Source organism: Numida meleagris, chromosome 4 (genome assembly GCF_002078875.1).
Source record: "Numida meleagris isolate 19003 breed g44 Domestic line chromosome 4, NumMel1.0, whole genome shotgun sequence".
Lineage (NCBI taxonomy): Eukaryota > Metazoa > Chordata > Aves > Galliformes > Numididae > Numida > Numida meleagris.
In genome coordinates, this window is record NC_034412.1 from 34,431,530 (window position 1) to 34,456,348 (window position 24,819).

Here is a 24,819-nt window from a genome sequence, read left to right on the forward strand (position 1 = left end):
CCCACACCTGCCCCCCATTTCCAGACACAGCACTGTTCCCCATTTTCAGACCCACACCTGCCCCCATTTTCAGACCCAGCACTGCGCCCCATTTTGGGATCCCAGTTCTGCGCCCCATTTTCAGAACCACACCTGCCCTCATTTTCAGACCCAGCACTGCGCCCCATTTTGGGATCATTTTCAGACCCACACCTGCACTCGCTTCCAGACCCACACCTGCCCCCCATTTTCAAACCCATCACTGCGCCCCATTTCCAGACCCAGCCCTGCCCCCCATTTTCAGACCCACACCTGCACTCATTTCCAGACCCACACCTGCCCCCCATTTTCAAACCCATCACTGCACCCCATTTCCAGACCCATCCCTGCCCCCCATTTTGGGATCCCACCCCTGTCCCCCATTTTCAGACCCACACCTGCCCTCATTTTGGGATCCCACCCCTGCCCCCCATTTTCAGACCCACACCCGCCCTCATTTCCAGACCCATCCCTGCCCCCCATTTTCAAACCCATCACTGAGCCCCATTTTGGGATCCCATCATCTGCGCCCCATTTTCAGACCCACACCTGCCCCCCATTTTCAAACCCATCACTGCGCCCCATTTCCAGACCCATCACTGCGCCCCATTTTGGGATCCCAGCTCTGCACCCCATTTTCAGACACAGCACTGCACTCAATTTTGGGGCACAGCACTGAGCCCCATTTTCAGACCCATCCCTGCCCCCCATTTTGGAATCCCACCCCTGCCCCCCATTTTCAGACCCACACCTGCCCTCATTTTGGGATCCCACCCCTGCCTCCCATTTTCAGACCCACACCCGCCCTCATTTTCAGACCCACACCTGCCCCCCATTTTCAAGCCCATCACTGCGCCCCATTTCCAGACCCATCACTGCGCCCAATTTTGGGATCCAACCCTTGCCCCCCATTTTCATACCCACATCTGCCCTCATTTTCAGACCCATCGCTGCGCCCCATTTTCAGACCCATCCCTGCCCCCCATTTTGGGATCCCACCCCTGCCCCCCATTTTCAGACCCACACCTGCCCCCCATTTTCAAACCCATCACTGCGCCCCATTTTCAGACCCATCACTGCGCCCAATTTTGGGATCTCATCTCTGCGCCCCATTTCCAGACCCACCCCTGCCCCCCATTTCCATCCCTGCGCCCCCCGGCGCCTCTCGCAGCCACCCGGGCGCCTCGCTTGGCCCCGCGCCGGGCTCTGGCCGCGTCCCCGTCCCCGTCCCCGTCATTGTCCCCGTCCCGCGCGTGCCGCCGCTCCCGGGGCTGACCCGGTGACACCGGGATGGGACCTGGCGCCGCCGGCCGGGACGGGGCGGCCCTGGGCGGGGCCCGCGGGGCGGGCGAGAGGCGGCGGCGATGGCGGCCGAGCTGGAGTCCTCGCTGGAGCTGAGCTTCACGGGCAGCGGCGCGGTGCCGGGCGGCGGGCTGCCCCCCGCGCGCTCCCGCATCTTCAAGATCATCGTCATCGGCGACTCCAACGTGGGCAAGACGTGCCTCACCTACCGCTTCTGCGCCGGCCGCTTCCCGCAGCGCACCGAGGCCACCATCGGCGTGGACTTCCGCGAGCGCGCCGTCACCATCGACGGGGAGCGCATCAAGGTAGCGGGGCGGCGGGCGGGCCCCGCCGCGGCACGGGGCGTCCCGGTGGGAAGCGGAGCCTCGCTCGGGAGCGGGAGCGCTGCGCCTCGGCCGGGTTGCGGCTCCGTGCCGGGAGGTGCTCGGGAGCCGTGCGGACGCGGCGCTGAGGGACGCGGCTCAGCGGGCGGCGCTGGTGGCAGGCGGACGGTCGGACCGGCTGATCTGAGAGGTCCTTTCCAACCGTAATGACGATTCTGCGCTCTGCTTCCGGGGTCGCGCGTAGCGGGCGTTACAAAAACGCGCGCGCTCGGCACGGGAACGCTAACGGCGCCGTTCGCGGGTTGAACCGCCAGTTGCTTCCGAGCGCAGTGTGGTTGCTGGCAGTAATGTCGTTTTAAGCAAAACTCCCTCCCACTTCTGCTTGACGGTTTGTTTCCGCCAGCGGATTTTCACAGACGCGTGGTGAGAGGGACTGGCAGCGGTCACGGGGTGGTACCGTCACCGGGTGATCGCAGCTGACAGTCAGCTGAAAGCTGCCGTTCTCCTTTGCTTGCTTACTGGTTAAAGACGCGGGGGAACCGTCGCTCCCCCGGGCCTCTTCTTGTATGCTCGTTTCACCCCATGGCCTTTTGAATTGGAAAGGAAATATGACTGAAAGCCTTTGTTCCTCCTTTCCTTTGTAAAACGATGGAGTAACACTTCTTCGGCTCCTAGCTGAGATTCTGTACTCTGGTTTGTTGCTGTCCGGAGCAAAAGAGAGAACCTCGTGAGAGACATCTTCCTGTCAGCACTGCCTTGTTGCCTGGCACTGTCACCGCCTCTGGCTGATGCGGAGAAGCGAGCAAGAGCTAGACCAAGACGCTTTGCTCGGGATATCGTGCCGTTGGGTGATGTACACTGCGATGGCTGGCTTTGCTGCGTCCTCGGGAACGCTGCCTGTTGAATGTGCCGGTTCTGGGGGGGGAGGTGGAGAACCGGGGAGGACGCTTTCCCAACCCTCGGTTTTCCAGGAGGTTCTGTTTCAGCTGGAAGAGGAATGAACTTTATCATTGTGGCCTGGACTGAAGCTCTTAGGAGAACGCCGCGTGTCACCGAGTACAATCCAATTTCTGTTTTTTTCCTCCTCCCCTCTTCCCATCCCCACCTTTCTTGCTCACAGCATCTCTCCAGCAATGCCTGTTGAACCAGGAAAGAGAGAAGCTGAGATGAATCTAATTGCTGCTGTTCTTGTCGTGCCCTGCCGGGCCTGCTGAGTAGAGGAATTTCTGCTCTTGCTTTCAAGGAGAGCATAAGGGTCAGTGTCTTCTCATTCCCTCTTCTCCCTTCCCCCAGCCAGCTGGACGGTCATTTCGTGCTGCTACGGAACAGAGAGTGTTTCCCTCGCAGCTGGAAAAACGCTGTGTCATTGGCAGTAATGCAAGTGCAGTCCTTCTCGCTGGGGGTCTCCTACACGTTTTTTTAGAATTCCAAGACAGGGACGGGTGTTTTCTTCTGTAGCTGATACAGTGGGCTCACGGCTTCGTATGAAGCGCTAATGCCCAGATGTGAGGAAATGATTAAATTGTTCGACAAACATTGCGTCCTAGATTTTCCTCTTCCTAAACTGACCTCTGCACTGAAAATCGAAGAGAACAGCGACATCACTCTTTGCTGACCTACATCAAAAGAGCAAAGGATGCAAATGAAATTCACAGTCGAGAGTCCAAAACTCATGTTCTGCACCTCTGAACTGTTCCCAAGTGGTTGCGTTTTGTTTTTTTTTCTTGTTTTTTAATTTTCCAGCTCATCAAAGGAGATGCGCTTTATACTATTTTGTTTCTATCAGAGAGAGGTGCCGAGGGAATCCTTGTTCATAAAGCAAAAAGGAGTTGGGAGGCAGGGGGTGATAGCTGCGTTGACATATTTATGCGCTGTTTGTCTCTCCGAGGGAGCGTGACAGAGCGATTCTGTCTTTGGTTTTTATTAGATGGAATTATGCTGTTAAGCCAGATCTTCAAATGCCGTCTCGTAATGGGCTATTATAAAACGTGCGTTTCCTTGATGGTGGATGATATTGAAATCATAATGAAACAAGAATCTTCATGTTAATTCATCAGGGTGTGTCTCTAAAATAGATCGTTCTCCTCTTGAAAAAGCTCAACAAAAGCTCTACCCAAGCTGAAGTGACTCCGTTTCATCTAGTTGCCTGGACTGTCTTTGCAGGCCACAGAGATGAAGGAAATAGGGTACAGAACAGAATACAGTTGGCAAAAAGCAGGTATTTGCTGTTCAGTGAGGTGAATTGCAGTGACCATCGCCTTTGATCAGAGGGTAGGGTGCCTCACTTTGATTTTCTGTGTAACCTCAGCAACTCCATTAGAAGCATTGCGTGGATCTCTGGAAGCCTGGGGATCAGAAGCTGCAAATGACCGGACTAGAGTACGGAGGCCAAGCTGTTTCTTGGTCCGGTTTATTCTGCTGTTGTTCGTGCACGATTGGTTTTGTTCCTTTCAGGGACTCTCCCACAGCAGACAGTTTACTTAATGCTTAGGGCAGCGCTTTGGGGAAGATGGCATTATATGTGACAATGAAACATCGTGTCAGCTGAGAATTGGTTTTTCGAAGGAAAGCCTTGGTGCCAAGATGTCAGTATTTGTTTCGGTAGAAATCTTACAAAACGCCACTTTTGGTAAACCGTCAGAAATTTGTGTTTGTGAGGAAGCCGCCTCATGAGTTCCTTGTAGCTTCAGTTGTGAGCAGACGAGTGTGGAAGCAACGGTTTACAAGCAACAGGTGCATAGAAGTGGTAGTTGTCTTTGGCACAAACTTGGCAGCACAATTGATTCTGAGGAGGGATTGTCTACGATGGCGTGACTTTCCTAGCTGACGGTAACGCGTGTTATTTTCCACTGTGAGTAGTAAAACGTTTTTCTCTCCTTTTACCCTTCCCTTTTCAGATCCAGCTATGGGATACAGCAGGCCAGGAGCGCTTCAGAAAGAGCATGGTGCAGCACTATTACAGGAACGTACATGCTGTCGTGTTTGTGTACGATATGACAAACATTGCCAGTTTCCATAGCCTGCCGTCGTGGATAGAGGAATGCAAACAACACCTCCTCGCCAACGACATACCACGGATTCTTGTTGGAAATAAATGCGACCTGAGAAGCGCTATTCAGGTACCTACGGACTTGGCCCAGAAGTTTGCCGATACTCACAGTATGCCGTTATTCGAAACCTCTGCCAAAAACCCCAATGACAATGACCACGTGGAGGCCATATTTATGACACTGGCTCACAAGCTTAAAAGTCACAAGCCGTTAATGCTAAGTCAACCCCCCGATCGCGATCAAATACACGTAAAGCCCGATCCGAAACCCGCTGTGACCTGCTGGTGTTAAATTTCACTATTTATTGGCTGTCACCTCGTCCCGTCTGCAAGCGCTCCGAAATCACGATCTTGATGTAGATCAAGGGTTTGGTCGCAATTATAGCAAACCCCTTTGGCACTTTACCGTGTCGTTTTTTTTTCTCGTGTAGATGTGCCCGTCTCATTTTCTTGCGCTTCGTTATTGTATTTTCTGAATTACTGAAGTTTCACTATAAATGTCCAGGAAAGTAACCTTTCAAGTGAAGTTTTAACTAAGCAGTTTTTAGTGAGCTCTGGCTCTCTGAGATCGTTGTTGTCGCTCATGGTGAAGTTATAAATAGTAAGGCAGTTTACTAATGTGTTCGCTTGCTACCTCTGCTGGGATAATGTAGGAGGAAAAGTGTATTGGGACAGCCAGATGGCTCGACGTGCAGATCGGCAAGCAGGGAGATTTCTGATGTCTGAAGGAAAATGGGATGCCTGCTAGCAAACTGAGAAGCGAGGACCTGTTTATTTCGAAAGCAGACAGGACCGTCAGATTAAGTTTGGGCTGTGAGCATAAGTGCAAACTGCTGGCTTTAGTGGCCTGTCGTTCCGTGGTGAACTTGTCCCTACCTCTAGACGATTATTTGTTACGTAACACTTCATTAAGTTTTTGTAATTGCCTTGTAAGACTAATCTGTCCTTCTTACAGAAAGTCCCATGGCACAGGATGCGGGGGAAGAATCGGGACTAGAACTACCTACAGCCGTTTTGACTTTTCTAAGACTTAAATGTTCAGTGAGGATTGACTTCTAAATACGCTGTGTTTGAGTTGACCGAGCCAGGGTAAGGGAAAACAAAATAGAAATAAACAATGGAGTGAATTTGACCAAAGCGTACCGGGGTTTTTAGAGATGCAGCTTTTGGAGGACACTAGTGCTGAGAAATGCTTTTTAAATATCTCGGAAAAGACAACTCGTTACAAGGCAGCTTGCTCGCTTGCTTTAGGGATGAAAACGCCCGGGTTGGAACGTTATTTGGGGTGCCCCTTTTGATGTGCAGAGTTGTGCCTTATTCATCGGGAATGCCGAGGCCGCCGTTCTCCAGGGAGCTGTATTCGTCTGCGCTAGCGCGTAGGAAGGCTTCTGCGCAACGGAATGACCAGCTTCCCTATCGGAAGGTCGATTGGCTTGCATAATGATAAGACAGCATCAGCCGTTTAGAGAGTAGGCAATATCAGATTGCCTTTGAATAGTTACAAACCCAAAAATTAGCTCTTGAATTATGGAGAAAAATGTGCCGCATAGATAATCTGTTACAGATGCTGTTGGTTAAAACACACTTGTGCAACACCACAGCTGTAAGCTATGCCCCCATGGCATTGCTCACCTGAGTTAGACATTGCTCTTCTAGAACCACCTTCCGCTGTGTTCCCGTAGGTGCAACCGTTTAATTGTTATGTTCTTTGAAGGTCAAAGTTCCTAACAAAGATGGTGCTCGGTTGCATATAGTAACCAAAAGTGAAATGCAATCCTTACATTTCAGTCTATGCCTGCGTATGCCATGGTCCAGCAATATTTTCAAACTTGGTAGTTTTTAAAAGAACTTAAGGAGAAAGGGAGATTTTTGATGTGCATTAGGAAGCCTGTTGTGTTGGCTAGAAATGAACTATCTAGCCCAGTTTAGAAGCTGCCAGCCCAGTGATTGTTAGAAACAAATGACTGAAGCAAACTAGCTAGTATTATGTGAACTGGCAAAATTGATGTCATTTAATTGCAAGTTATACCGATAAAAGGAAAAAGGCATCGACTTTTGTCTAGACTTAGAAAAGCGTTTGAGTTGCCCTAATACGATGAGGATATTTAAAAAGAATATATACCACAAATAATATTTTATTCCAAATCAAGCCGCTACAGCTCTGACAGTAACGTCGTTTACGTGACATGTGTTAAAGGGAACTTTGGTATTCGCTCTGAACCGCACGTGGCTAGGTTTGCAGCCCTTTCGGAACCAATCGGCTTTCTGAAACTCGCACCCTTAACGTGTCATTTTGGGAAAGGCTTGATCTTAAAGTCATATTTATACTATTATAAATAAGCAGTTTATTTTTTACTTGTGTACTGAATCCTTTTTCTCATAAGGATTTGTCTTAACTAGTTGTATAATAGTAGGTGTGTCAGCAAACATTTTTGGTTTTTTTTTTTTCTTTTTCTTTCTTCTTTTTCATTAATTTGAGCCAAGCAAACAAACAGGATGAAGCGTTCCGAAGTCAGGTTAGGGGTTGAGGTAAGGAAACAATGTAGATATAACACTAATGTTAAATTCGATATTGGACATCTGCAAATCTGTTCAGCTCTGAGGTGTTTGCAGCCTGTAAATAAGGGCCCTCAAGTCATTAAAATGGTGCGGAAACAAACAACGCTTTTAGTTTCTAATCTTGTCTTGAGCACACAGCATGTTGTAATGGTTCTGCCGTGAAGATAACGTGACCGTTCATTCAGGATTCGGTATGCTTCCTGGCTTTCAGCGGTAATGTTCTACCCACAGAATCGATGTCAGAAGCACTGAACACTTTGTATACGTAGTTTCACCATACTGGATTGTCATGTTGGATTATTTTGTACGTGCTGGGAAAGGGTAAGACGCAATGCCAGAAATCTAAGAACTGGTTTTGCCACAAACTGTTAGCACTTGTTTTCAGTAATTGTTCTAAGAACGCCGATAACATTTCTCTTCATTAAGTCCACAATAAACTATGATAAGGGAGGAAAATGAGTCTGTAGTTTTTTCTGTGTGTGGCTGACCATTGGGTGGAAGGGTGTCGTGGTACTTGGACTGACATCGGCACTTTGCGTTGTCTCAAAGTCGTTTTGAGGCATCTGCATTAGCCAGCTGACACTTCATAGCCCGTTTGGGTTGTATTTGAGGCTCTAGGACAATGGGAGCCAACAGAAGATTTCAAACCAGCAGTTACTAGCTCTTGAATGTACGTCAGCGTCCTTAAGGCACCTTCATCACGGTCACAGTCCTACCTCAGGTGAAGGAAGAACAGGGGATTGAGAAAGCACTTTTTTTTTTTTTTTGGCTGTTCACTCCGCAAGTCCAAATGAAGGCATTCATACAGCTGAATGGAGTCGTCAGTGAAGCCTGTAAAGCGACATCGATAGGAAATGAATTGCTGCTTGTTATCTACTGCCTGCTCGGACAGTGATGACGGCTGACCAGAGATGGGGACCGTTGCAGCTCAGAGCTTGACGGTAAGCGTGTTGTCTCCAGCTGTTGACGAAAAAATACTGCACATCTGCTTTTTGTGTCTTAGTTCGGGAGAGTTGTTCCCAGTTCGGGCTGCCTCAGAGAGTGCATGGTCCCCCTAGTTGTGGGGGGAGTAACAGGTTCACCTGTCTGCAGTTCAGGATCCACCCAGCAGATGGGCACACCTAACGAGAGGAGAGGGGAATAAAAGTTTACCTTCCTTTTTTTCCCCTCCCTACAGTTAATACAATACTTCCCCAATGTAAGTCGCTAAATGTGTTTTCTCCTTGTTTATTCTTTGTAGAATTGCAATTTGAAGATACATTCCTAAAGCTGCTAATAGTTTGTAACATTTCTTTAAAGGCTTCAGTATTTGAATGGCCAACTTCGAGCTTGAGTAATTACATTCTGCCCACTTAAATTCCCCACACGGTTTTCATTAGGTAAGTTATTATTCTGCTCTTTCTGTCCCCAAACTGTTCTGCAGCATTGCTACTGCTATTAAACCACTGTTGAATTTTGCCCCCTAAGGTGACAATGCACGCCAAACACAACATACAAAACAAACCAAGTCTTTTGCTGAATTAAAATTGTTAAATAGAAGTTTCGTGATGGCTAAGAATTCTTTTTGAACACCCACGTTTACCCTCAGTTTAAAGGTAACGATAATGAAGCCTTCCCCACAGTGTCCTACTAAAACCACTCGAGAAAATAGAAGGGTTCATCTTCCATATGCACTCAAAGCATTTCCAGAGACTATTCTCAAGAATACTGTCCTTAAATCATAGGCGTATTGACATTGACCTGGACAGGCTGGAGAAGTGGGCCTATGTGAACCTAATGAGGTTCAATGAGCCCAAATGCAAGGTGCTGCACTTGGGCCAGGGCAGACCCAGGTATTTATACAAACTGTGGGAAGAACTCCTTGAGAGCAGCCCTGCGGAGAGGGACTTGGGGGTCTCGGTGGATGAGAAGCTGGACATGAGCCAGGAGTGTGTGCTGGCAGCCCAGAAGGCCAACTGTGTTCTGGGCTGCATTAAAAGAGGAGTGGTCAGCAGGGAGAGGGAGGTGATTGTCCCCCTTTACTCGGCTCTTGTAAGGCCCCATCTGGAGTACTGTGTCCAGGCCTGGGGCCCCCAGCACAAGAAAGACACAGAGCTCTTGGAACAAGTTCAGAGGAGGGCGACCAAGATTATCAGAGGGCTGGAGCACCTCTCCTATGAGGAAAGGTTGAGGTAACTGGGCTTGTTTAGTTTGGAGAAGAGAAGGCCCGGGGAGACCTCATTGTGGCCTTCCAATACTTGAAGGGAGCATATCAACAGGAGGGGGAATGATTGTTTATGAGGGTGGGTAGCAATAGGACAAGGGGGAATGGTTTTAAACTGAGACAGGGGAGATGTAGGTTAGATATTAGGAGGAAGTTTTTCCCCACACAGAGGGTGGTGACACACTGGAACAGGTTACCCAGAGAGGTTGTGGACACCCCATCCCTGGAAGCATTCAAGGCCAGGCTGGACGTGGCTCTGGGCAGCCTGGTCTAGTGGTTGGCAACCCTGCACTTAGCAGGGGGGTTGAAACTCTATCTTTGAGGTCCTTTTCAACCCAGGCCATTCTATGATTCTGTGATTCTGGAATCACTCCACTAAAGGAACCGCAGGCAGGATTTCAGAGATACTTCTCAGGTACTTAAAGACTCAGAAAGGGAATTAATAGCTATGGTAGGCATGCTGTGCAGGAGTCTTCTCCCTGTGCTTCTGGAAATGCTGCTAGGGCCTTTAAAAGGAAACACAGACCCGTCTTTCAAGGAGTTTCCTACTATACTATAAGCTCAGCCTGAAACTATATGGTTGTGCATCATTTTTCTTTACCAAGGAAATCCTTTTCTTCCTCCTGCAGTTAAACCGGAGAAACTCTGATCCTTGAAGAGACAGGAAAGGAAGGCTCTGAAGCAGCGAAGGACACCAGCTGCATCATTGAGAACAGCTACAGCGTGGGCCCAGGCTGGCTGCATGCCAGGCATAAATGAGGTACCTGTCCAGATCGTGATGGTTACAGTAACTTTGAGGTAATCCGACGCTGCCAGAGGTTGTGTGGGCAATCTCTGCATAACTGCACATCAGAAATTAAGCCAAGTTCCAGAAAAAGTTGCAGATGTAGGCCTTAATAGAGATAGAGCCTAAATATGGTACCTGTGAAGGTTGAAGGAAGAGTTAAGCATTTATAAAAGTCTGAGTACTGCTGAGGCTGACCGGGGCCTTTTTTTGTTTTGTTTTGTTTTCCTTCCACACTTCCTGGAGTAGATGACACGCTCAGTGAGGTATACATACCTCAGAGCAGGCATTTCTCTGATTCTTTTTTGTTACTCTTTCTCACATAACGCAACTGGCTCTTTAGGAGAAAGATAGATACATCTTTCCTCTGCAGTATTTCTTTTTCTCAAGGGTTACAAGGCTTTTTTCCTGATGAATGCATGAGGTTTAATGGCATTACCTATAACAGATTTTGTACTTTGAGTTGTCCACACTTTTCTTTTTTCACCTGTTCTGTATTTTTTTTGCCCCCTCTAATCTTCACTCTTCATCCACACACTTTTTGTATCTGTGAATCCTTCTTCCCTGCAGTCCAGACTTCTTTTAATATTCCATTTCAGATAGCAAATCTCCTTTCTTGCTAATCCATTTGTTGCGATCAGAAAGATCAACACGATGGAAAAGGTGTTATAAAAGAGGTGGAAGGGCTGGCAGGATAGAAAGGTGCTACAAAGGAAAGAAAAAGATCCCTCACCTGTATCAGAAGATTCTGGGTATGCAGGGAAAAACTCCACCAAAGAGGGATCTCCAGGAAAAGATCCTTCCTCAGTGGCAGTCAGCCCTTAAATGAGGCCTAAGAGGAGCAGAGCCAGGCTCCACCCCTTCCGGTCACACAGGTGAATTGCCTTCACCTGTGCTCCCAGGGCTGACAGGGTCTTTTCTCCACATGCTCAGTCGGTGGTTCAGGCCGTGACTGAACAGTTCCCATACATCCATCCTCATTCTGTCCATTGATATTCTTTTTCAGCCCCACGCCCAGGATTGGGGGAATAACACTGCCTACCCATCCCTCTCCTTGTATGGAGCAGCGCTTCAGGATACGGGCCTGAGCTCAAATACTGCTTGCTGCCTGCCGTTTGCACTGAGAGAAGCAGGGAAGCACCTGCTAAACCGTATTTTGCAGCGCCACCTGAAATACAGGTGCTGAGAACAGTATTACTGAAAGCATCTAGCCTATAGCGTCGTAGCACGACAGAAGAACCTGGAACAAATTGTAATGTAAGAACAGGACAGGTTACAAATGGGCGCAATATTCAGCTTGTGGTAGAAACCCAGAATTACACCGGTAGTATATTAGGACTGTGCTAAGTTTCAAAGGCCAACTTTTGCAATGAAACTGTAACGGGAACATACCAGGATTCCTCTAAAAATCATGGTTGCCAGAATATTTCTGTAGCCTCTTTTTCTCCATTAAAAAAACACTCGTGACTTCCTATCTATTGCACTCACTACAGGAAGAGCACCAACAGCGTTAAAGTTGCCCTGCTGCCGCTGCTGAGAAGACTCGACAATGTCAGTCCCGCATGCCTCGTGGCTCGTACTCCAGGAAAATCTCTGGAACAGACATGGGCTTTGTTTTTAAAGCAGCAGTTCTTTTCAACATTTGTGTCTTTGTTTTGTTTTAATTTCCAGTGAAGCATACTCAAATCTATCGAATTTCCCTGTCAGAAATTCATTTCCACAGCGCTGCTGCCCTTTTAACAAAAGGATGTATTTTCGTCTGTAGGAAGCGAATTGCAATTAGTTTGTTCTTACCGTAGTGTGACAGGGTCCTGGCACGTTGTAGCAAGAAATGGGAAATAAGGGTTTTTTCAAAAGCAAATTAGCTCATTCATAGTATTTTTATGATATTGCCTGGATGAAAGCTCATAAAGGGTTCAAACATGATAACTGTTCTAACAACAGAAAGCATTGCTATAAGCCCAGATTGTCCGACTGATTTGTTGTGGCATCCCTGAGGGTCAGCAGGCGTTTTAGTTCTCCGCTTTGCTCTTTGTTTGAATGACATCAACCTGAATCATAGAGTCATAGAAATGCTCATGTTGGAAAAGACCTTCAGGATCATCACGTCCAACTGCAACCTAACCGTACTACCCTAACTCTAAAAACCCACCGATAAATCGTGTCCCTGAGCACCACATCCAAACAGTTTTTAAACACATTCAGGGATGGTAACTCAACCACCTCCCTGGGGAGCCTGTTCCAGTGCTTCACAACCCTTTCCGTAAAGAAGTTTTTCCCAATATCCAACCTAAACCTCCCCTGGTGCAAGTCCAGGCCATTTCTCCCCAGCGAGAAGAGACCAACCCCGCTCTTGCTGCGATCACCTTTCAGGTACTTGATGAGAGCAATAAGGTCTCCCCTCGGCCTCCTCTTCCCCAGAATAAACAGCCCCAGTTCCTTCAGTCTCTCCTCATAGGGCATATTCTCCAAGCCCTTCACAAGCCTCACTGCCCTTCTTTGGACCTGCTCCAGTGCTTCAATGTCCTTTCTGTACTGAGGTGCCCAAAACTGAGCATGGTACTTGAGGCGGGGCCTCAGCAGCATCGAGTACAGGGGTAGGATTACTTCTCTAGCCCCGCTTGCCACACCATTCCTGATACAAGCCAGGATGCCATTGGCCTTCTCAGCCACTCGGGCACACCGCTGGCTCACATTCAGCTGACAGTCCATGGGTACACCGAGGCCCCTTTCCATCAGGCAGCTTTACAGCCACTCCTCCCTGAGCCTGTAGGGTTGCCTGGGGTTGTAGTGACCAAAACGTAGGACCCGATGCTCGGCCCTATTGAAACTCATATGGTTTACCTGTTGATCCAGTCTATCCAGGTCCCTCTGTAGTGCCTTTCGACCCTCCAGCAGATCAGCGCTCCCTCCCAGCATAGTGTCATCCCCAAACTTACTGAAGGTGCACTCAATCCCCTCACTGAGATCATCAATAAAGATGTTGAATAGGAGCGGCCTCAGTTCTGAGCCCCAGAGGACACCACTCGTGACTGGCTGCCGACTGGATTTAACTCCATTGACCGCAATTGAAATCCAGACTGCAGGGCTCAAAACACAAACCTCACAGAAGGATGTTGAGCTGTGTGCATACAAATAAGAAATGGATTTGCCAATGTGATTTATTGTGTCTGGTATCATTACGCAATTATCAGCAGAACCTTGGCAAACAAGTGTGTCTTTCTGTTTCATGTGTGTGTGTGTGTGTGTGCGCATGCGTGTCTATGATAAATTGCCTCCATTTCATCAGGGCTATTCTACTAGTGTTCTTCTAAATAAGAAAGGGGGGATGCAAGATGGCTCTTCATGAAGCTGAAGAGGCGTTTCTCCCTCCGTTTAACATCGGTTTCCCTCGAGAAGACATTGGTGTAGCCGAAGACACCAAAGAAGTAGTCAACTCATGTACAGAAGTGGTTGACAAGTGAAACTGAATCTCAAGGTGTATTATGCAGATTGTTTGTGAACGGCAGTTACAGATTTACTGAAAAATAAAGTAACTTTTAAAATGAGGGCAGCCAGGTCACTCCAGTGCGATCTGATCTCATCCCAGAACATCCTCTGACACTGCTATTGAAAACCTAAACCTGCACAGGAAAACCGGTCTGAAGGTCTACCCTGGGAAAACTGTCGCACAGATCTCTATTGACGCTATGTCTGAAGACAAACTGTAGTTCTTCAATAATTATTTAAAGTGAGGAATGTCTAGAGTCAGAAGTATTTCATATAAGAGTCTGCATTGAGACCGGCGCTTTTCTGCACAGACAGAGTTTTGGTCTGGGTGTGTATTCTTTATAAGCCACAAAGAATGAGGCTGCGCAGCCATCAGAGAGACAGCAGTAATTAAAGGAGCCCGTCATATTTGATTATCTGAGAAGTATAGTCCAGATGCATCTGCAGAAGAGGTAGTTTTAGGCTGTCCTAGTGGTAAAAATGAACCTGAAACCGGTTGAAGTGGCCCAGCGGGAATATCAGCCGTGTAATTGAAGACCTGAGTCTTAAACACAGATTTTAAGGATCTCAAAGAAAAGAGTGTCAGAGTGTCTTGTGGGGGGAGGAGCAGCCGGAGCACACGGTATTCTGGCATTCTTCTATGGATCCACGCAATGCTTGAGCCTTTAAGATTGGGAATCGTACAGAATATCAAATCACACATTTTCCATTTTGGATCAAAGTCTCACGCAGATTCCAGAACCTGAGCTGCTAATAAATAACCAAGTTTCCTTACTGTCAGGACTAGAAGTGTAACTCTGTAGTACCAGCACGTCTGTCCTCCCTCCACGACTCCTATGTTTGGCCAACTCTTTTCTCTCCTTTTGATGATAAAAGCAGACCCATTTTTTTGGTAAGGTGATGACTGCGTTGAAAACTAGCTTTCAGGAGCTGAGTTTGTGCTCTATCGAATGGTGTTCTTGTGCTCTCTGTATCTGTTGTAGTTTCCAGGAAAATGCACAGGAGGCATTTCTTTTGGAGCAACCTCCATCTATGCCTCCAACCTATATACATTTATGGGTGCATTGTTCTGAAATAATCCGAGTCATGCACCGGAAACACACTGCACCGAGCGCAGCGGAGCCATGCAGGGCTCTGCCGTGGGACCGCTCTAGGATTACTGGTTCTCAATATTTTGGGCCACGATTCAGAAGTCAGCACAAAACCAGCACTGCCGAAATTTACAGCCAACGCAACAACTGGTTGAGCGGTCAATAATTATAGTCAGGCCTCACATTCATCTGGAACGATCTGGATTACACCAGCTGCATTTATGTGACTTCTGTTGGTTTTGGCTCAGCTCCAAGGCCAGCAGACGCCAACCAGGGCTGATTCTAAAGGCACATGGACGCAGTTGGCCTCACACTCAGCAGTGTGTAGTGGCTTACTGAGCGGAGCGTCCCCCTGCTCGCGCACACACAGCTTCCATCCTGCTGCTGTGCAGTACCAGTAGAAAGCGTTCGCAGCCTCCCTAGAAATCCCATCATCATTGATGGTCTGGGTTTATTTCAGCAAAGTAAGTTTTAAGCAAAGAAACTGAAATGTTTTTCCCCTAATGAAATGGAATACGAGTGCTTCCTATAGTGTAGAGCCTGATTTATAGTTTCCAAAGACAAAAGTGTATTGTGGAGGTTTTATTGGAAAAACAAACTCGGGCACAAAAAAGTGAAATTAAAATAAAGTTTCCACACAGAGGCTGACAAGATGAGATGACTTTTCTGTAATGGAGATAAGAAATAGCAAAAGGAGAGGAAAGTTTAAGAGATGTAAGAATGGGTTATCGGAAACAGTAAGAATATCGTGAGTCGGAAGGGACCCCACGAGGATCAGCGAGTCTACCCCCCGGCTCTGCGCAGAAGCGCCCTATATCCTTCGCCCTCCCTGGGTCCACAGCTCCAGCTTTCATCCTTAACTCTGCACCCTTCATCCCAACTGCGGTGCCCTCACAGCGAAGTGACAGGCACAGCCATCTGGGTCGGCAGATGCACAGGGACATCCTCGCTCGGGTGAGTGAGGCCCTACGGCTCCGCGATCGCTCTCGGCACCCCGGGCCGGCCGCAACGAGGCCCACCTGCGCTAACGAAGCGACGGCTCCCAGCTGCCGCAGGGCCGACCGCCAGGGCGGGCCCGCCCCAAAGCCTCTTAAACCCCTCCGGAGGCTGCAGGGAGCTATGACCCAGCTTCTGTGGTTATCTGTTTCTGGTAGGTGAGTGCTGGGTTCCCTGTCTGCTTTTTATGGGGGCCTGTTGTGGGACTTGTGCCGGGCTCTTTTTCCTTTTTGGGCACGGTACTGTACTGCTGTCTCTCCTGGTTCTCATCTCTTGTTGTTATTTTTGGTGTCAGTACGGGACTGCTGCTGGATTTTCTGAGGCCGAGCACTACCCCGAGGCCCGCGGATACTGCGGTCCCTCCCTCCCCCTCACGCCGGTGGGCGGGCGGGATGAGGCAGTGCAGTGCCCTTTAGCCTGGCCCCGGTGCCGCTGTCGGTGAGACATACAGCGGGACGCTGTCGTTGTGGGTTCTTGTTGTTTGTTTTTTAAGCTTGAGGTTTTTCACTGAGTGCCTGGATGTTGTTTTCTGTTGCAGGGAGAGAGCTGCAGCGGGGCCTCTAGCTGAAAGGATATGCCCAAACCGGCCGGCGGTTCTAGCAGCGGTGAGACGATGGAGACCGCGAGCGCCGGGGGCGCGCTCTCTCTATCGGCGTGGGGGCTGCCGCCGGGGGGGGCGCCGCGCAACGGGGCTCCCCGCCCGCGGCGGGACGCTGCTAGGCTCCTGGCCCGCTTTCCCGAGGCCCGCGAGGAGGCGGTGCCGCTGGTCCCCGTCCTTGCGGTTTTTTTTTTGGCGTCGGCGAGGGGCTGCTGTCGCAGCGTTCGCCTGTTATGGGTTTTTGTTTGTTTTTTTTTTCAGCTAGAGCAGGTGGCTGCTTCTGTGCTCACATCCTGCCTGCTTCGGAACTAATGCGGGGCTCCCTCTGCTTTTTGTGAAGACTGCGTGGTACTTCTGCAGCCCAGCTGCCACCTGCTTCCTTTGGAGGAAGGCTGACTGGGTGTGTGGGTGCTTTTGGCCCCTTCTAATTCCCAGTGATGGAGGTGACTGGGATGGGGTGGTGTCCCTCACTCCAGCCCTTCTCTCTGCTGAGAGTAAGAAGCAACACAAGGGCTGCTAGAAGACTACTTTTTTTTTTCCTGTTATCTATCTGCTTTTGCAGGGTGAGGGCTCTGGCAGGGCCTCCTGCTGCAAGGATCAGTGCAGACCTGTGAGCAGTTCAGGCAGCGGTGGAACTGTCGAGGCTGTGAGTACCGAGGGCGTGTGCTCCTTCCCCAGCGTAGGGGCTGCTGCTGGGGGATGGCACGCGCCGGGGCTACCAGGGGCTCCCTGCCTGCGGTAGGAGGCTGCTGGGCTCCCACCCTGCCTTTTTGGGGCTGGTGTGGCACTCCCTTTTTTCTTCTGCCTGGTGGTGCTGTTCAAGTCCCACTGTTTTTTTTTTTTGGTGCATCGGTATAGGGCTGCTGCCCAGCTTCCTGCAGCCAGACATGGCTGTGGAATACTTAGTATGGGAGTGATGTAGACCTGTTGGAGTACTTCTGGAGATGGGCCATGGGAGTGATCTGAGGGATGGGGCACTTTTCCTGTGAGGGCACACTGAGGGAGCTGGGGCAATTTGTCCTGGGGGATGCTTTGGGGGGGATCTGGTAGTGGCCTTTTAGGAAGTAAAGGCAGGGCTTTAAGAAAGAAGGGCAGACTGTTTAGCAGGGTCTGTTGTGATAGAACAAAGGCGATCCTGAACAGCTGGGAAGGCTGATAGTATCCTGGGCTCCATCGTAACAGGGGTGGCCAGCAGGGTCAGGGAGGGGGTTGTCCCCTTTCACTCTACCCTCGTGACTCCCTAGCTGGAGTACTGAGTCCAGGTCTGGGGCTCTCAATACATGAAAGGTGTGGAGCTGTTGGAGAAGGTCTGGAGGAGGGGGCCATGAAGATGATCAGAGGGCTGGAGCACCTCCCCTCCCGAGATGGGGGGGCTCACTCAGCCTGGAGAAGAGAAGGCTTTGAGGAAACCCCATTGCAGCCTTCCAGTATGTAAAATCCCCTGATAAACAGGAGGGGAATCAACTTTTCCTTTCCTACCTGTGTAAGGACAAGAGGGGATGGTTTTGAGCTCTAGGAGGGAAGGTTTAGATTGTATGTTGAGGGAGGTTCTTGACAGAGCGGTGGGGTGCTGGAGCAGATAGCTTGGAGAGCTGGTGCATGCTCCTTCCCTGGAGGTATTTGAGGTCATTCCAGCTGGGGTTCTGAGCAACCTGACGTAGGTGTCAGCGTCCCTGTTCTCGGCTGGGGCATTGCTCTGGATGATCCTTAAGGGTCTGCTCTAACTCAACCAATTCTGTTCATGTTCTTACTGGTTTTCTGGGAACTGCGAGTCATGGCCTGAACTACTGATTGCGCGCCTGAAGGAAAGACCTGGTCAGCCCTGGGAGCACAGGTGAAGGCAGTTCACCTGTGTGACTGGAAGGGGTGAAGTCAGGATCCACCTCTCTTAGACCTTATTTAAGGTCTGATTGCTGCTGTGGAAGGATCTCTTTTTGGAGATGCTCTTCTCTGTGGAGTTTGCTGTGTGAATCTAGATCCTTGGAGGTGGGTGAGCAATTTTTTTTTCTTTTGTCTTTTGATTGCACTGGTCTTTCTGCCACTACACTTTTCCAGGGCTGAAGTGAGGATTCCAGTGGCGTGAAGCTGTAGGAGGCCTTATGGATGGAGGTGAGCTGTGCACTTATGTCCCCAGCCTGCATGTGCTGCCCTTGGGCTGAAGCTGGTGCTGGAGAGGGAAAGCACTTCTGGTGCAGGGTGTCTCAGCAGCATCATTCTGAGACGAAGCGTGGCCCTGGTGTGCTTTTTATCCCCCAGGTTTTGTTTTGTTTTTATTTGGGTGCTGAAGCCTCTTTTTTTTTTTTTTTTTGTGCTGCAATGGAGGTGAGAGAGAACAGGGTGAAGCATCCACCTCCATTCCCCCTCTGCTCCCCACTATCTTGGCGGTGCTGGGGTTAAGAGGCAAAACAGAGGACAGCTGAAGTGAGAGCAGTGCCTGAGGTAGGCATGTGACTTGATCTTTTGTTTCTGGGTGAGGGCTGCAGCTGGGCGGTTTCCTTGGTGATGGGATGGTGTGCCCTGTCCTCCCTTGGGATACTCTTTGCGATGGTGGTGTTCTCACAGGCTGGGGGCTGTTGGGTGGATCCTGGTAGTGTTAAGCTGTGTGTGGTCTTGGAGAGTGAGGTGATATGTGAGGGCATTCCCACACTGCACATAGTGCCCTTGGGATTGAGTTGATGGCAGGGTGCTGGAGGATGGAATTAGCTTGGGGATGTATGCTGAGGTGAGGCTGGGTTGTGTGGCATTGTTTCCCTTTTAGTGCTGATGGTGCGTTGGAGGCAGTCTCTCAGAGGAATGTGGTTTTTGGAGTGAGTAGTGTGGGGAGTGCTGCTGTGCAGTGCTCTGTGGCAGTTTGGGGTCCTGGTGCCATCTGTTGCACTGGGGCACCTCTCTTCCTTTCTATGTTGTGGCGCGGTTGATGCCCTTGAGGAAGGATGCAGCTCTGCTGAAGGTGTAGATTGCCTATACAGGGAAATAGCACAGAAGTGGCTGTGGTTGTTTGGATGTGATGGAATCTGGACCCCTGCCATGTCCTTGTTGAGCGCTGTCAACCCTCTCGTTTGTTTCCTTACGGTTGCTGGCAGCGGAGAGGGTTCCTGCAGTTGGTGTAGGTCAGTTGCCTTTTACTGCCAGTGCTATGGAGTGACTGGTGAGTAGATGTATGTGAGAAACAGAATATACTTGTAGACTTCTTGAGGTATGTTTCGTGTGTCTGAAATACTTCTGTAGTGAGGCTGTTTCTGTGACTGACTCAAGGGCTGATATTGTCAAGTACCCCTTGCAGTGGGTAAGTCCTTGGCTACTGAAGTAATCTGGTCTTACTGGAAGGGAGGTTTGGCTGTTAAGCATCATCTGGATGAAGATGTTCTGTTGATCTTGGGGTGGTGTGCCTGCAGGGCTGGGGGCTCTAGGGTTTTTGTCTTTACTGTTCGTGTATTTTAGGCTGAGATGCGCTCCCCAGTGGAGCATTGTGGGATGTCCTTGAAACAGACTGTTAAGTGTGGTGTTGGCTTTCTGTCTGTTTTTCATCAGATTTCTTTTTGTCTTGTCAAGTGAGGTAGTTTGAAGGCTTGGTTTTTTAAGTGTTGTATTTATTGAAGGAGTGGAGTGATTTGTGTTTCTTAAGGCTGTATAATTTGGTGGCATGGTTTAAGATGGGTTCTAAGTGTTGGTGTTCTGAAAATGTGGTTGTAATTGTTTTCTGTAGCTTTTTGTTAAAAGGTATGGGTGAGTGGTTAGGTAATATATTTAGCTGTAGTTTCTAGTTTAGACTTCTGAGAGGGTTACTGGGGATGTATACTTCAGTTGCAGGGTTCAGGCTGGGTTGCAAGCTTTGCCTTGGTGATTGTATTATGAAGGTTGCTGTTTCTATTTGTTTTGGCTTATCTGTATTGAGGGTTGTTGGGATTTCTCTGTAGTTGCTGAATTTATTTTGTTTAGGTGGTTTGGTGCTTTTTTTCCTCTAGTTTAAGATGGGTTTTGGGTTAGTTTGTGATTGTTATGGGGCTGTTTCCTGGGTTCTGTACTATCTCTAAAGACTTTTTTTTTTGGTGGGAGGGTGGGTTTGGTCAACTTGGTCTTGAGGGGGATGGGGCTTGGGGAATGCCCTGGGGGGCTGAGGGGGAACCCCAGCTGGTGGGGGGCCACTGGGGAGACCTCCAGCTTGGGAGGAATCCTCTGTGGCAGGGAGGGAGTGGATACCTGGGTGCTGGGAGAGGGTCCTGGGTAATGGAGGCTGCTGCCCGGAGCTGGCCTCTCTGGCTGGAAGGAGCTGGGTTTGGCACTCTGAGAGGATGGTTGGGGTGCTTTCTGAGCACCAGTAAGGCCTTCTGGAAAGAGAGCTTAGGCTACAGCTTGAGATGGGGGTGTGGGAACTAACTCAGAGCAGCCCAAGGACATTGTTTCCAGGCAATCAGTGGAGGTGCAGGTGGATGTGAGATGCTCTGATAGTGTGCATCTGAGTATTTGGCCTGGGGTCACGAAGGATATTTTGCAACAACAGCTTCAACCAAGATGGACTTGGAGCATTAAAAAAGAGGACCAGAAAATAAGTAAGTCAGCCAGTGTAGCCAAGCTGTTGATGTGGAATAAGTTTTATGTTGTGGGGTTTTGACTGCAGTCATCTGCTCTGCCTGCTAGAACTAGGCAATGTGCAAAGCTGGAGGAGGTAAGAGAGGTCAACTGTCCTCAAGGAAAAATACTGTGGAGCTGGGCTCACCAGCTCCCACGTAGTTGTATTTCTAGGCGGGAGCCATGCTGTGAGCAAAATTGCTATGTTGTGCTGAGTCTGGTGCTGGAACTTGTGGGTTGGGAAATATCATGCTGTCTTTATTTGCTTGTGTAACAGAAGATGCCAAAATGTTATCTGAAACGCTCTTAAGTTCTCACAGGGGCTCCCTGGGCGAGGATGAGAGTTTAAGTCTCTGCTATGGCTGCTGAAAATAGCCTAGGTAAGCTAGACTTGAGTAGGAAAAATAGGCATGAGATAATGTCTGCATGAATCCTAGCTCAAGGGGAAAGCACTAGGCTGCAGGGATACTACCTTTTTTTTTTAAAAAAAAAAAAAAGGATCTGGGGAGGTGTGGAGTTCTCCTTCAGCATCTCCAAAAGCCAGCAGTGGTTTAGCTGTGGCTTACCCTCTTCAGATTCCTGGAAAAGCCCATATGTTATGGACAGCAGAACCTGAAGTAGTGCTTGAAGTGGAGGAAGTTGGCTGCTCTACTGCTCTCTGCTTTTTTTTTTTAAACCAAATACTCAAAGCCCTGCTAAATCTGGGAAACAGAAAAATACAAAGTAGAAATAGTTGTACCACACCCTACCTGCTTGTAAGGGCTCTATGCCAAACTAAAAAAAAAAAAAACCACAATCAGCTGTAGGTGCCTTTGTAACAGTCAAGAGGAAGAGCTTTGAAACAGGAGAAAAATCAAGGTTTCCCGCTGGAACTGTTGTATGTCACATAGCTTTTTCGAGGGATTACCAGTAAGCTTTCCACAACTTATGGTTTTAAGTAATGAGACATTGAGTGGTTGCCATAAAATTCACAGGTAAGAAAAAGTGCTCTTGCTAAGAAAGACAACTTGGATAAATGTAACTGTGTGACTATATATCAAAATGGCTTGCTAGGAAGCAATTAGACTTTTTCTGCGGCTGAAGACCTGTCAAAATGCTTGGTGTATATATAGGGAAAAAGGCTGTTCCTCCTCTCAGCTAACTTTTTTGAAGTTGCTGCATTTCAGGCCTCCTTTAAATTCTGAGAAGTAAAAGCAAGGCAGTAGTCATAGCTGAAGATGTTTGCTACTACACAAGTTTGTAGCAATAGTGACACAAGCAAGGAAAAAATTCACCAACCTCAAAGAGAATGAATATTGAGAAAGGGAGTGTGTATGTACAGTTTGCAAGTGATTCAATACCAGTGTTCTGTCCCAGGCTGCTATTTTGTGCATCTTGAGTTCTTTCTACCTTGCTGTCCATTTTTGCACTAGGCTCTTCTGCATTGGAATTTGAAAAGCGATTCTCAGCCTAAGAGGCTTAGCTGGAGACACCACTTACTTGTTATACTATGTACTGTGACCAGAAATGGCATTCCAAAAACAATCTTTTCCTTGTCTATGTGGAGAGCATGCTACTGTCACTCAAGTTTAGTCACCCTGGACACTTCATGATCCCATTTTCTTATTTCTCAAATGCCTCTCAGAGTTTTAAAACATTCTGTAGAAGAGCAAGTAACTTAAATCAAGAGAAGTGACAAAGAGCAAGAGGGTAAAGCTGACATTTAATAGAAACTAGGCGATGATGGGGGACAAACCTCATCAGACAAACCTCAATCCAGTACAAGGTGCTGGATTATCCTTCAGATGCAGTACTCTCACCTACCTGCACTGTCTGGGTGCTGGTGAAGGAAGAAAGTTAGGGTCAGGGGAGACTGGAATTTCAACCAGATGAGACCCTGAGCGAGACCCTGAGCAACCCCCTTCGCTACTCAAGCAGTGTCTGATTAGGAGGCTGACTGCTTTGAGCAAGGTCACAGGGGTGTTAACTTCAGCATCCTCTTCTGGGAGGGGGGAAAAATTCTGTGAATACCCTCTCAGCAGTTTCTTTCAGTGTTTTAAGTGAATGAGCGCCACTGGTGCTCAACAATTAGGTGACTGTGCAACCAAGGTATACGTTCTCCCCCTGCCCTCTCCTTAAAAATCAAAAAGGTAACTTTACCCTTTTAAATGAAGCTGTTGTCTACCCATTCTTTTTTAGTTTCTGATATCCTAAAACTGCACCTGCAAAGAGCGTTCTCCTATGATGAGCTCTCAAAGGCTGAGATGCTACAGGGCAGGTTGCTTGTTCTCAACTGTAAGTTACATCACTACTCCTTCCAAAGTTTGCTACTGAAAATGGATGGCTTGTGACATACTTCAACCTGCCTGGCTCCAGACAGGTCTTCCTACACAAAGCCAAGTAATCCCAGAGCAGTCTGCTCATGGCCGCTGCTGCAAACTCTCGCTCCACAACCTTCCCTTCTGCAGAAGAATCCCCAGAGAACTGCAAAAGAGGGAGGGCGTTAGCCAGAAACTAAGTCTGCCTCTCAGCTGAGGAAGCGAATGCAACAACTGCTTAACTTCTGTCACAACTTCAAATTTGCAATGACTGTTCTTTTGTTTCTATACAAATGAGAAGACCATTGCTAACATTACATCTGTATCTTTCTTGCAGGAGAGCAGAGACAGAAAACAGGCTCGAAAGGGTGCTGAGTGACACGAGACAGCTGTAGGTGTCCCTGATCATCATAGCAGAGTGGGACTGGATGGCCTTTAAGGGTCCCACCCACCTCAGCTGCTTCTAGACTTCAGTGATGAGTCAGACATTTATAAAGGCATGAAATCTCGCTGTTGAGGTATTTAGTAGCTATCAACCACAACATAAATTGAGTGAATTGATTTCTCGATGCACTAAGAATAGTTATAGCAATAGTGCTAGTAATGATAAATACTACACATACTGTTATATTCAACTGTGGTGCATTAAGTCCTCTCTTGTTATTTTGGATGCCTTTGCTGCATAAAGTTGAGGTTAGGTGAGGAACTACCGCCTTTCTGACAAGCGCATTTCTTGGACAGTAATAAGCTTCTCAGAAAATGAAAAAGGATAGCACTTAGTTACACTTCCAGAATCACTTTTCTGACATATTCAACTTTTTACCATTACCACTGTGTGAAGACATAGATGTCACAGCCTTGTTTTCCTATATCTGTTCGTTCTTTTTGCGTAAGGAACAGAAGATTAAACTACTTACTCCTCACATTTGCTTTTGGCCAAGTGGTCAAATGAGGCCTGCTGGGTATTAATAAAAGAGGACACATTTTTCAATTTATGTTCCAACAGTTACGAAGTCATGGAACCAAGGGAGTCAAGGTACTTCCACTCTTTGTTTCTGTACATGGTTTTCTCTGTCAAAGCATTCCAACTACGGTGAGCCTGAAGGTTTTTAGATGCTGCCTCCTTTTCTCAAGCTTCTGAGGTTAAGTTCCTCCGTTGTCATGTGCCCCAGTAAAGTATGTAATGTGCCTTCAAAATACCTGCCAAAATATGACTTGGGAAAGTACTCCTTCCGACTATGTATTTACATTACTTGTGTTTAATTGGACATTATTCTTACACAAAGGATTGGCTCCTCCTAACAAAGCAAAAGACTCAGCTCTTGCAAGCACATTAGCTTAGACCAAAATGCCAGCAAGAAGGCAGCTTTAGATTCTGGTGATGCTAGATGGGTACAGTCCAGACATGTCCATACCATACTTATGATCATTTCAGTTGCAAACAGCAGGTGCACATTTCCCAGACATACCTGTCAACTGTGGGGAGACAGTTTTCTGTGCTATGAAAAGAGATACTATGAAAGTTCTGCACTGTTGCGCTG

The 24,819-nt window shown here is 48.3% G+C and overlaps 1 protein-coding gene across 1 annotated transcript; it reads left to right on the top strand.

The window, feature by feature from the left end:
* On the top strand, positions 1,341–7,707 carry RAB33B (RAB33B, member RAS oncogene family). The gene is made up of 2 exons (XM_021395860.1): positions 1,341–1,625; positions 4,541–7,707. Exons 1-2 carry the CDS (start codon positions 1,383–1,385, stop codon positions 4,982–4,984), a joined length of 687 nt encoding a protein of 228 aa, XP_021251535.1. The 5' UTR covers positions 1,341–1,382; the 3' UTR covers positions 4,985–7,707.

What these genes read in the sequence shown, in the direction of transcription:
- RAB33B (XM_021395860.1), top strand. Translation starts at nt 1,383, where the DNA reads ATGGCGGCCGAGCTGGAGTCCTCGCTGGAGCTGAGCTTCACGGGCAGC. An exon ending in TCGACGGGGAGCGCATCAAG is followed by an intron (nt 1,626 to 4,540) that starts GTAGCGGGGCGG and finishes TTCCCTTTTCAG; the next exon opens with ATCCAGCTATGGGATACAGC.